The sequence below is a fragment of the Nomascus leucogenys genome, chromosome 2 (assembly GCF_006542625.1).
Source record: "Nomascus leucogenys isolate Asia chromosome 2, Asia_NLE_v1, whole genome shotgun sequence".
Taxonomy (NCBI): Eukaryota; Metazoa; Chordata; class Mammalia; order Primates; family Hylobatidae; genus Nomascus; species Nomascus leucogenys.
The window spans coordinates 37,946,197-37,959,110 of NC_044382.1; the positions used below are offsets into that span (position 1 = coordinate 37,946,197).

Genomic DNA, 12,914 nt, shown 5'->3' on the forward strand with positions numbered 1-12,914 from the left:
ACTGATAAAATATTATCAACCCACAGATATAAGAAGCTTTGAAAACTGCAAGCGAGATTAAAAACGAAGCAAATTAACACTGGGCACATGATAGTAAAGCTGTTAAAAATGAAAAACAGAGTAAGTATACAAAGTAGCCAGAGAGAAAAAAAGACACACTAATTGAATAAACTTGACAGCCATCATCTCAAAAGAAGACCATGGAATGTCATCTTAAAAGTGCTGGCAAAAATAACTTTCATTCAATACCCAAAACTGTTTCTCAAAAGTGATAGTAAAATTAAGACATTTCCAGATATATAAAAACTTAAAGGTTTCTTTATCAGCAGGCCACACTAAAGGAAATGTTAATTTCTTCAGAAGGAAAATGATCCCAGAAAGAAACACAAATAGGTGTTAACAAAACAATGATAATAATGTACTATGTGTCTAGAACATATAAATAATTGAAAGGCATATCAGTAACAAAAAGTAGGGTACAAGTAAATGGTATAATGATTCAAGGTCTTAGCATTGCCTGGAAGTATTAAAAGTATTGATTTAATTGAGATAATAAGTCAAGGATGTGTGTTATAATCAATAAAAGCGGAAGTCAAAGAGGAAATCAATAAAATAATTTGTAAAAGCATATGTAACTTAAAAAGATAACAGAGGTAGTGACATCAGCAAGATGCTGTTATAGGAATCCCCAGACCCTCCACAGGTATACCAACTCGACAACAATACAAGGACCAATTCCCATGGTGATAAGTGCCGAAATCAGTTAAGAGGGTCCTGGGCTCCAAGCAAGTGTAAAACTAGCTGGGCGATTTTCTAGGGCCCTTTCCCTATAGTCCCATCCAGCAGCACAGTTCCATTCAAACAGGGGGAAACTCCCAGCTCCTATCTTCTCCCTGAGAAGGGAAAGAAAGTAAAGCATGCATTCAATGTTCTGACTTTTCAGGGGAGCTGTCTTGCATATCTCAGAGCACTGATGGAACCTGGCATATTCTAAATTCCTGAGGGCAGCTGAGAATAATAAAGAGCTGGGTGGTGGGCTGATGCTCCTCAGGACCTGTGATACAGCACACTGAGAGCGCAACTCAGCTCAGCTCTCTCTCCCTCATGAGGGAAAGAGAAGAGTAAAATGCATCCAAAGTTCCTGAATTTTAGTGGGCAGTCCAAGTTTCTGTCTCACTTGACTCCAGGCACTGATAGGATTCAGCAGAATCTATAACTGAGGGCTTCTCAGAACCTAAAAGAGCTGAGTGAATACTGCTGCTCCAGAGGGCCCACAGTACAGCACACAGACACCACAGAGGGAAAAAGATGAGAGCTTCTTAAAAAAAAAAGTTGGCAGATCCCTCTAATTAGGAATTATACACACAAGTCCACAGAAGATGCATCCACAGAAAAGGTTTGAGAGGTCCCTAGAATCTCTAGCCAGCCTGATTAGTAAAGATCTTTCCATGTACAAATCCAGGCCACAAAGACTGGGAGAGGTAGCTGGTGTGTTTTTGTTGTTTGTTTTTTTGAAATGTATAGATATCAACACAAAGTAATAAGGAATATGAGAAAACAGGAAACATGGCCCAATCAAATAGCACGTGCCCACACACATACACACACACAAACACACACCTCCAGAAACCAAACCTAAAGAAATAGAGCTATGTGAATTACTTGACAAAGTATTCAAAATAATTGTCATAAAGATGTTCAGTGAGCTCAGGAAAATAATGCATAAGCAGAATCAGAATTTCAGCAGATAGAAAATATTCAAAAGAACTAACAAGAAAGTTTGGAACTGAAGAATACAATAATTGAACTGAAAATTTTACAGACATGTTCAACAGCAGACTTAATCAAGTAGAAGAATGAGTCAGTGAACTCAAGGACACATCATTTGAAATTATCCAGACAGAGTAGCAAAAAGAAGAAGAAATGAAAGAGAGTAAAGAAAGCCTAAGAAATTGATAGGACATCCTCGAGCAGGCTGCTCTACTCATTATGACAGTTTCAAAACAAGAAGCCATGAGAGAAAAGGACAGACAGCTTATTTTTCAAAATTACATCTGAAAACTTCCCAAATATGAGGAAGGAAATGGACATCAAGATCCAAGAAATGTTAACAATTTAGAAAGCAGCAAAAGAAAAATGCCTCATCACGTAAAAGAGAACACCCCTATTTCTACCAGTAGATTTCTCAGTAGAAACCTTGCTATCCAGAAAGGGGTGAGATGTTATACTGAAAGTGCTGAAAAGAAAAAGAACTGCCAACCAAGAATACCAAATCCACCAAAGTTTTTCTTCAAAAATGAAAAAGAGATAAAGACCTTCCCAGTTAAACAAAAGCTGAAGATGATCACAATTAGACTTGCCTTACAAGAAATGTTAAGAGGGAGTCTTTTGAGTTAAAATTAGGGGATGCTAAACAGAAATACATAGGTATTTTATTAAAGTATAAAGCTCACTAGTAAAGATAAATATATAGATAAAAACAGAATACTATAATACCGTAATGGTGGTACATGTCACTTTAAAATCTGATATTTTAAAATCTGATTAAAAGACAAAAGTACAGAAAAACTAACTATAAAATAATGTTAATGTATACACAATATAAAAAGATGTATTTATGACATCAATAACATAAAATTTGGGTAGGGGAGAAGTAAACATAATAAGTTTTGTGATTGTAGTAAAGATGCTATCAGTTTAAAATACATTTTTATAAGAGTTTTAAAATGTAAGCCCCATGGTAACCAAAAAGAAAATACCTATGGAAGACATACAAAAGAAAACAGGAAAGGAACAAAAACATAACATTACAAATCTCAATAAAACACAAAGGAAGACAGTAAGAGAAAGAAAGAGGTGCAAAAAGTCTACAAGCTGCAAACAACGATTAACAAAGAGGCAACAGTAAGTCATGCCCTATCAATAATTACTTTAAATAAAAATGGGATAAACTCCCCCAATCAAAAGATACAAAGTGGCTGAATTGATTTTTTTAAAGACCCAATTATATGTTAACTACAAGAGATTTGCTTTAGATTTAAAGACTTAGGCTAAAAGTTAAAGGATATTTTAAAAAATTCATGCAAATTAAAACCAAAAGAGTGCAAATGTGGAAACAGCTACATTAGACAAAATAGTCTTTAAGTCAAAAAGTGTCATAAGAGACAAAGAAGGACATTATATAATGATAAAAGTTCAATTCACCAGAAGGACATAGCAATTATAAATACATATGCACCCAACATTAAAACACCTAAATATATGAGGCAAACATTCACAGAAGTGGAGAAATAGATAGCAATACAATACAGGCAAGTGTTGTATAACAACGTTCCAACCAATAACAGACCACATGTACAAGAGTAGTCCCATAAGATTATAATGGAGCTGAAAAATTCCTATCACCTAGGAAGGCAATATATATTGCTCTGATGTCCTATAATTCGAAAAGACTTTACTTAAAATGGATACATAAAAAGAGGTAAAATTTTAACCCGGGGAAATTCGACTCTTAGAAATAAATTTACGAAGAAGTTGATAGAGAAAAACAATATGAAAATTAAACAAAAGGATGTTATACACTAACCTTTGCAAAGGATTCCTCAGTTGTCTGCAGCTGATCTTCTCTGTCCCTAGAGTCAGGTAAACTGGGGCTGAAGGCCATGAGGTCGGTCTTGGGTGGGCCCTCACCAGAGCACACCCTCGGCCTCCTCTGCTGCGAATATGACCAGCTCCCCACAGCGCTGGAGCACACCAGCGTGGGCTTAACCCGAGCGCACGCGCCCTCGGTGGGTGGCGCCGAGCACCGCAGAGCGGTGTACAGCAACAGCGTGAGCACCAAAAGGCTGGACACCGCGCAGATGGCAATGATCAGGTATATGTTGACATCCACCAGCACAGCCTCGGGACCCACAGCGCCCGCCAACGCCCGCGAGGAGGCCTTTGGAGCCTGTCCACTCTCCACAAGTGACACCAGCACAGTGGCCGTGGCCGTCAGCTCGGGCTCGCCGTGGTCCTTCACCAGTACCAGTAGGCGGTGGCGCGGAGCGTCCGTTTCGTCCAGGGCACGCGTTGTGCTGATCTCGCCCGTGTACAGCCCCACGCGGAACGGGATGCGCGCGCCACCAGTCCCCGGCTGCAGCTCGTACGAAAGCCACGCATTGTAGCCTGAGTCAGCACCCACCGCGCGCACCTTTGCCACCACGTGGCCCGCACCCACCGACCATGGCACCAGCTCGCTCACTGCGCCACCAATGCCACCGGCCCGAGGCGCTAGCAGTGCTGGCGCGTTGTCGTTTTCGTCCAGCACGAACACCTGCAGCGTCACGTTGCTGCCCAGAGGCGGCACGCCCCCGTCGCGCGCGCTCACTTGGAACTGCAGCAGCTCTAGCTCCTCGTGGTCCAGCGGCTGCAGCGCGTACACCTTGCCGCTCTCCGCGTGCACCGACACGTAGCTCGACAGCGCGCGCTCCCCTACCCGCCGCTCCACCAGCGAATAGGACACCATCGCGTTCTCCTGCGCGTCCGCGTCCCGCGCAGACACCGTGAAGATGTGGCAGCCCGGCGGGTTGTTCTCCTTCACGAACACTGTGTACTCGGGCTGCGCGAACGCCGGAGCGTTGTCGTTCACATCAGCCACCTCCACAGAAACACTGGCCGTGGCCCACAGTGAAGGCGAGCCCCTGTCCCGCGCAGTCACCACCAGCTCATAGGCTGACACGCTCTCGCGGTCCAGGGCACTGTCCAGCACCAACGAGTAGTAATTCTTGAAGGTGGACACCAGCTTGAAGGGGACGTGGGACGTCAAGAAGCAGGTGACCAGCCCATTGACACCCATGTCTTTGTCGGACACGCTGATCAGGGCGATGACTGTACCCAGTGGAGCGTCCTCTCTAATCGGAAGTGATAAAGACTTGAATTCCAAATCTGGGATATTATCGTTGCTGTCTTCTACTTCCACAATAACTCTACAATGGCCAGAAAGTGGGAGCTGTCCCTTATCAACGCCCTCTACAATAATTTCATAGGATTTGCTTTCTTCAAAGTCAATATATCCCTTTACAATAATTTGTCCAGTAATTGGATCTATGTGAAACTTGGATTTCACATTTGGCGAAATATCATTTGAGAATGAATAAACAATGTCCCCATTCAATCCTTCGTCTAAATCTGAGGCGTTAAGTTTAATTACCAATGTTCCATTAGGAACATTTTCTGGTAATCTCACCTTATAAATGGTTCTGTCAAAAGCTGGGGCATTGTCATTGGCATCCAGTACTGTGATGAGTAACTGAACGGTGCCAGTCAACTCGGGTTTGCCTCCATCAGTGGCTGTGAGCACTAAACAAATCTCCGGAGCTTCTTCTCTGTCTAAAGATTTCCGTAATATAAGCCCAAGACCTTTCACCAGCTCGTCATCAGATGGTTTTTCCAGAGAAAAGTATTCATTTGGGCTCAGTCTGTAAGTGAGCAGGGCGTTCTCCCCGATATCTGCATCCGAGGCGCCCTCTAGTGGAAACCGAGAGTCAAGCGGCCTGGATTCCGCGATGGACAGGTTCTTTTGTGTTGCTGCGAACACCGGCGGGTTGTCGTTAATGTCCCTCACCTCCACGTCCACATGGAAAACCTGCAGCGGCCTGTCCACGATCACCTCCAGGTGAATGCTGCACTCCGCGCTCCGCCGACACAGCTCCTCCCGGTCGATCCGAGAATTCACAAACAAAATGCCATTCTGCAGATTTACCTCCAGAAGGCCTCCGCGGCCCTTGGACGCCACCCGGAACAGGCGCGGCACCAGCTCCGCCAGCTCCAGTCCCAGGTCCTGCGCGATGCGGCCCACGAAGGTGCCGTGTTTCGCCTCCTCGGAGACCGAGTAGTGGAGCTGACCGTTCCCTCCCTCCCAGGCTGCGAGGAGAAGAAGCAAGAGCAGCAGACGCCGGGATTCCTGGCCGCTTCCCCAGGAAAACGCCATCTTTAGTGCATAGTATTTTGTTCTGATTAAATATCGTTTCTCAAAGTCAAGGAAAATCTTTTAATCGGTCGGTCAAGTGCAGCTGCATCCTCCATATTTCAGACTCCAAAGAGTGCATATGGTTCCTTCCAGTAAGAATAGAAGGAATTTTCCCCTCTTCCGTCTTCTCTCATGTATTTTGTGGTAAAGAGCGACATCATGTGGCTCCAAACCGTAAGTAGCAATTGTGGAAACCCACACACACTCTACTATGAACTACTTGGTTTTATTTATTCTTTCAGCCGTTTTGGAGAATAGGAATACATTTTGTACTACTGTGGTACACATTGTACCACTGATTGATTGAGTGTGGTCCTTAGTTTCGCCATAGGGGCAACTTTTACTTCAGTAGAAATAATTTTTTCAACACAGGTTTAAATAAGTATTACAGAGACCTAACTATACACTTTGTAAACATGTAACCGTAAAGCATTGATTAGAAAAATTCATTACAGATTCCTGTGTTCCCAAGAATTCCAGGGTTTTTTATTAATGATAACACCCTCTTCACCCTAGTATTTCTGGTGTTGTAGACTTGAGGGGACTGGTCTCTAGGGAATTTCTGGTGCCAAGAACAAGCTATTGAAAGGGAAATTTGCAGATGTTTTATAAAAGGATCAAAGACCATCAGCATTTAATTAAATGTCTTCCTTGAGTCACGTCATGGCTGAAAGTGCAAGGAAGCAGGAAGTTATAGCAAATAGCTTGCATGGAAAAGCATTCCAAATAATTTTATTCATTGGAACTCATTTGCTCCCATGAGCAACGCTGGTATTCTCATTTTGACTCTTACAGTTTATAAGTACTTGCTTGTTCTCCAGTATGTAATGTGCCTAAGCTTCTGTTTTCTCCTATAGTGCTTATATATTCTAGCCAAACTGAATATTTCCTACTTCCAATAGCGTTTTGAAATAAACATGTTCATTTTGTCCTGTCTATAAGTAATCCACATGATTTCTAAACTCTTCTAAAGCCAATTTACCCCATTTTATAACCACTTAAAACTTCCCTGACCCATGAAGAATGTCATGGTCAAACCAATTGAACAGGTATTTTTTCTTCTTTTACAAACTGCAGCACCAGGGTGGAATCGTGTGGACCATTTATTACATTAATTTATCTCTTATAAGCATTTGAGTATGTGTGTCCTTTTTTGGAATATATATTTTAAAGGGAATAGTTGTATATTAATTGTTTAATAGCTCAGAGGGACTTACCTAATATTTGCTAAATATTTACCCTGTAGAAAAGGTTTGGTTTCCTTCCATTGCCTAATATAATGCATTAATTTAAGGTGATCGCATAGCTAGTTGGGAAAATGTGGTGTTTCAACAGCCTCTATAATTTTCTAAAGATACAAAAAAAGTCTCTAGACATTTCCCCAATTAAGATGTATTTCAAGTTCCATGTTGAAAACTTGGGTTTTAGCTTAATTTTTATTCCAATTCTTGGTAATCATGATCTTTGAATCATCCTGGGTATTAATGGGGAATGAAGACTTCCCAATAAATAAACCATAATACATTTTCTTACATAAAGAAATTTAATATATAAAGGCATAATGGCAGCCATTTAAAAACTTTCCTTGCCTCCTATATTCATAAAGTTCTTTTCCTCCTGTTTGTCTAAACAAAAAATCAATCTAGTGAAAATAGCTTTACTCTCCCTCTCTATTGAAGAACTACACTCACACAAACACACACACACAGAAAAACCAAAACAACAACAAAAAACCCACCAAATTTCTGAATCAAACAGAAACCAGAGTACTTTCACTATTTGGGGACCCAAACTATATTTTTACAAAATGATCATTGACATCAAGCACACTGGAAAAAAGGAGGAAGAATTCCATTTTCGCCCATTTCATTTGTAATATTTTCATTTACCAGGTATTTTAATATACAGATGGGGAATGCAGCAGAATAGAAAATGGTGTTTATTTGGTAGCTAGTCAATATTTATTTGGCATAGCATCAATCCATCTGTGAAGTGAAAATTCCAAAGTCTTCAAAATGTCTTTGCCAAGAGTCTTGTTAGACAATAATTTCAAGAGGCAAGCTGGATTTGAAGATTGAAGTTCCATATCTGGGAAGACAAGTACTTTGGCTGACTCTATTATATTCAAGAAGCTGATAACAGAACTAAATTTTTAAAATACTGACCTGAGATGGACACAATATGGCTACTACTTCATGGACAAGGGAGCAACAAAGGATAATGCCAAAAAAGGAAATAAAGAAAATAGAAGTGAGGGGAAGAAGAGGAGTCAAGAAAAGTGTCTATTTTACATGTTAGACCTCCCACACTGTGAATGAGTATTAACCAGGTTTCAGTTGGTTACTATTTCTCTCCAGTGGTAGGGAAACTTAAATGGGAGTCCAACTAATTGCTAGAGGAGATAACCAAATATGTAGGGGGAGTGATTAGAAAAAAGTCTACCTTCAGTTTCATTTGGTTCTGGTTATTTGGAGTTTTCTACTTACTGCATGGCACACGTTAATAGGCAGGATGCTATTCAGAGAAGGTAACCAGTAATAACATTATAACATTGGCTTATCAAACTTATTTCATATTAGCATCCTTAGTATGGTATACAAAAGACACCAATGAATAAAAAGTTTTGCTAGTAGGGGTAGTTTTAAAATTAGATACCATAATTATTTTCAAGATATTGTTCAGATTGAAAATTATTTTTAACAAGATTTAAAACATTCTTTTAAAATGAATATATAAATATACTACAGAACTATTAAATTTTCACTTCATATTGATATTTTAGTTATTAGTAATAATAAATTTGAACATATAATACAGTAGTATTATTAAAGTAGTATTAAATAAAGTAGTGATAAACTAAAGATGAACAAAGATACAATTCTAAATGCAATTGTTATTCTCGATTTTTTTCCAAACTGGGAAATCAAGAAACAATAAATGGTATTGCCAAATTAGAGCACAGGGCCTAAAATGAATCATATTCAAGTAAAAAGGAAGGGTTGAAACTCCAAACAAATGAATAAGAGAATAAAAGAAGTTCCATAAAAGACAACAGGTGTAATGATCTAATTTTTGAAACTGAAGGTGGAAAAGCATAATCAATAGGGAGTTACAAGCATTTAGGTGAACTCATAAAATGAGCAAGTAGCATTCGTACTAACAGGTAGTAGGAAGTCCAAATGAAACGTGGCAAAAGATATTGAAGAAGCATTGTGTAGGGATAAGTATGAAACAAGTAGAAGTCAAATTCTCTAAATAATACAATTCATCTAAGAAAAAATATTTGTCTTATACCCAGGCATTTAGCAATAAAATAATCCTACTACTGCACCTAATAACAAAACAAAATTACAAGTGTGGATCTCATAACTTACTGCTGATTTGGTTCAAAAATTAGCAACAAAAATTTTAGCATTTTAACCACAAAACCACAAAACTGGAAAAGTCTAATTATGAATCACATAACTCATACTTAACTATTAATGTATTTCCAAAGGAGTGGAAACATTGAGGAATGAAAAACAAAGACATTTTGGAAAGAATAAATAAAAATTACTCACTTTGGCTGAGAGATCAACGTCCACATCCTGTTTCTCCTCTCTATCCCGGCTATTTGGGCAAGGAGGAAGGCTAGGGCTAAAAGCCATGAGATCGGTCTTGGGCAACCCCTCTCCAGAGCACACCCTCTGCTGCCTCTGCTGCGAGTATGACCAGCTCCCCACCGCGCTGGAACACACCAGCGTGGGCTTGCCCAGCCCACAGGCGCCTTCGGTTGGCGGCGCGGAGCACCGCAGAGCAGTATATAGCAGCAGTGTGAGCACCAACAGACTGGACACCGCGCAGATGGCAACGATCAAGTACACGTTGACATCCACCAGTGCAGCCTCCGGGCCCGTGGCGCCAGCGGACGCCTGGGACGAGGCCTTGGGTGCCTGGCCACTCTCCACCAGCGACACCAGCACAGTGGCCGTGGCGGTCAATGAGGGTTCACCGTGGTCCTTCACCAGCACCATTAGGCGATGGCGCGGGGCGTCCACCTCGTCCAGGGCACGGGTCGTGCTGATCTCTCCCGTGTACAGCCCCACGCGAAACGGGATGCGCGCACCGCCGGTCCCAGGCTGCAGCTCATACGAGAGCCACGCGTTGTAGCCTGAGTCGGCATCCACTGCGCGCACCTTCGCTACCACGTGGCCAGCACCCACTGACCGCGGCACCAGCTCGCTCACTGCGCCACCGATGCCACCCACCCGAGGCGTCAGCAGTGCCGGCGCGTTGTCGTTCTCGTCCAGCACGAACACCTGCAGCGTCACGTTGCTGCCCAGAGGCGGCACGCCCGCATCGTGCGCGCTCACCTGGAACTGCAACAGTTCCAGCTCCTCGTGGTCCAGCGGCTGCAGCGCGTACACCTTGCCGCTCTCCGCGTGCACCGACACGTAGCTCGACAGCGCGCGCTCCCCCACCCGCCGCTCCACCAGCGAGTAGGACACCAGCGCGTTCTCCTGCGCGTCCGCGTCCCGCGCAGACACTGTGAAGATGTGGCAGCCTGGCGGGTTGTTCTCCTTCACGAACACCGTGTACTCGGACTGGGCGAATACCGGCGCATTGTCGTTCACGTCGGCCACCTCCACGGACACGCCGGCCGTGGCCCACAGTGAAGGCGAGCCCCCGTCCCGAGCAGTCACCACCAGTTCATAGGCCGACACGCTCTCGCGGTCCAGGGCGCTGTCCAGTACCAACGAGTAGTAATTCTTGAAGGTGGACACCAGCTTGAAGGGGACGTGGGGCGTCAGGGAGCAGGTGACCTGTCCATTGACTCCTGAGTCGCGGTCGGACACGCTGATCAGGGCGATGACTGTGCTAAGTGGAGAGTCTTCTAATACAGGTAAAGACAGTGATTTAATAACTAACTCAGGTACATTATCATTGATGTCCACAATTTCGAGTAGAACTGTGCAGTGATCTGACATTGGGGGATTTCCTTTATCCGTGGCTTCTACCTGGATTTCATATGACTTACTTTCCTCGAAATCTATGTTACCCTTTACACTGATTTGTCCGTTGACTGTATCTAAATGGAATTTTGACAGAATATCTGCTGACGTGTCCGTATTGAAAGAATACGCGATATCCTTATTTACTCCTTCATCCAAATCGGTAGCGTTAACGGTCACCACTAGGGTACCATTTGGTGCATTTTCGAATAATCTGACTTTATAGATCGTCCTCTCAAACGCTGGGGCGTTGTCGTTTACATCTAAAACAGTGATCTTTAGTTGAGTCGTGCCAGTGAGTTCTGGTTTCCCACCATCAATTGCTGTTATTAGTAAATAATGCTTAGGAGTGTCCTCTCGATTTAAATTTTTTTTCAACACGAGTCCAAGGGATTTAATTTCCTCATCATTTCTTTTAACGTCCAAGGTAAAATATTCAGTGGAATCAAGACTGTAAGTCAACAACGAATTTGTTCCGATATCTGCATCTGATGCGCCCTCTAGCGAAAACCTAGAGCCAGGCTGTCGGGATTCGGAAATAAACAGATTCTTTACAGCCATTGGGAAAACTGGCGCGTTGTCATTAATGTCCTTCACTTCCACGTCCACATGGAAAACCTGCAGCGGCCTGTCCACGATCACCTCCAGGTGGATGCTGCACTCCGCGCTCCGCCCGCACAGTTCCTCGCGGTCTATCCGAGAATTCACAAACAAAATGCCATTCTGCAGATTTACCTCCAGAAGGTCCCCGTGTGTTTTGGACGCCACCCGGAACAGGCGCGGCACCAGCTCCGCCAGCTCCAGCCCCAGGTCCTGCGCGATGCGGCCCACGAAGGTGCCGTGTTTGGCCTCCTCAGAGACGGAGTAGTGGAGCTGGCCGCTCCCCACCTCCCAGGCTGCGAGGAGCAGAAGAGAAAGTAGCAGGCACTGGGCTCCAGGATCTTCTCGCCAGGAGAACAACATTGCAAGTATTTTCCAAATATTAGATTGCCTTTACATTGATCCAAAATTTAAAAATAATTCGAGTTCCTTATCTTCATTTCTTAAACTCCTCGGTGTTAAATTTTAGAGAGGATGAAACAAAGCAGTATCTGAATACGTAATGCCCGCCGCGTTTCTTTTGTGGAGAAAGACCTTGTGGAGGACAGCGACATCATGTGGCTAAACGTGTAAGTATTAAATATGTAAATATATCTTCTTTTCCTTGTATGTCGTTTGAACTTTCCCAAAATTTCTAGTTTCAGTTGTAATATCCTTCGGTCACTCCTCAAAGTCCTCATATTTTATCTAAATATTTCCTTAGAACTTTTATACTAATTCACTATCAATTGTGCTAATTCATGACATACACTAAAGTACTGTGATTCCTGTTTTAACAGTGGACATCTATTGGAAATGTTTCCCATGTGACAGCCACTTTTCTACTTGTCTTAATGGAATTATCCCGTTAAATTATCACAATCCTCTGAAATAAGTTTTAATATTATTCGCTTTTTATAAACACATAGAGGTTAAGTAAAACGATATTAACTGTTGGTACGATGGGATTTCAATCTGATTCAAGACAACTTACCATTAACCTCTTTACCTCCCAAGCTACACTGTTTAGAAAAATCAGATCCTTTCAGATTTATGATCATCAAAACATTAAGACATTGAAGTATTTAAAAGTGTGTGTGCTGTATATATTAAAACACATGTATATCTACTTTTATGTTATTACAGCAACTGTTAATTTTTTAAAATATGTACATTTATGGTTTTTTAAATTTGTAGAATGTCTATAATTCCCTCCTATGCCCCTTTTTCAAGAACTATAGCCTCATCAACTCTCTTGACTGTAACTTACATAAAGATTTCAGAAGTCAGTCCTTTACAGAGAAATTCAAACAGGAAATTTGTCTCCTATTGTG

The 12,914-nt window shown here is 42.3% G+C and overlaps 1 protein-coding gene across 4 annotated transcripts in view; it reads right to left on the reverse strand.

The window, feature by feature from the left end:
* LOC100607821 (protocadherin alpha-C2) overlaps positions 1–12,914 on the reverse strand; it is a 230,138-nt gene that overhangs the window by 202,237 nt on the left and 14,987 nt on the right. Inside the window, exons 1-2 of one of the 4 annotated variants that reach the window (XM_003266496.4) lie at positions 9,595–12,099; positions 6,052–8,125 (exon numbers count right to left, since the gene is read on the reverse strand). The exons of 1 other annotated variant lie outside the window; for it this stretch is intronic. In XM_003266496.4, the coding sequence (XP_003266544.2) occupies positions 8,060–8,125; positions 9,595–11,964 (2,436 nt within the window). In that variant the 5' untranslated portion in view covers positions 11,965–12,099 and the 3' untranslated portion in view covers positions 6,052–8,059. Of the gene's footprint in view, positions 1–6,051; positions 8,126–9,570; positions 12,106–12,914 lie in introns of those variants that run through there. 2 more of the 4 variants (XM_030827823.1, XM_012504915.2) reach the window with 2 other exon arrangements.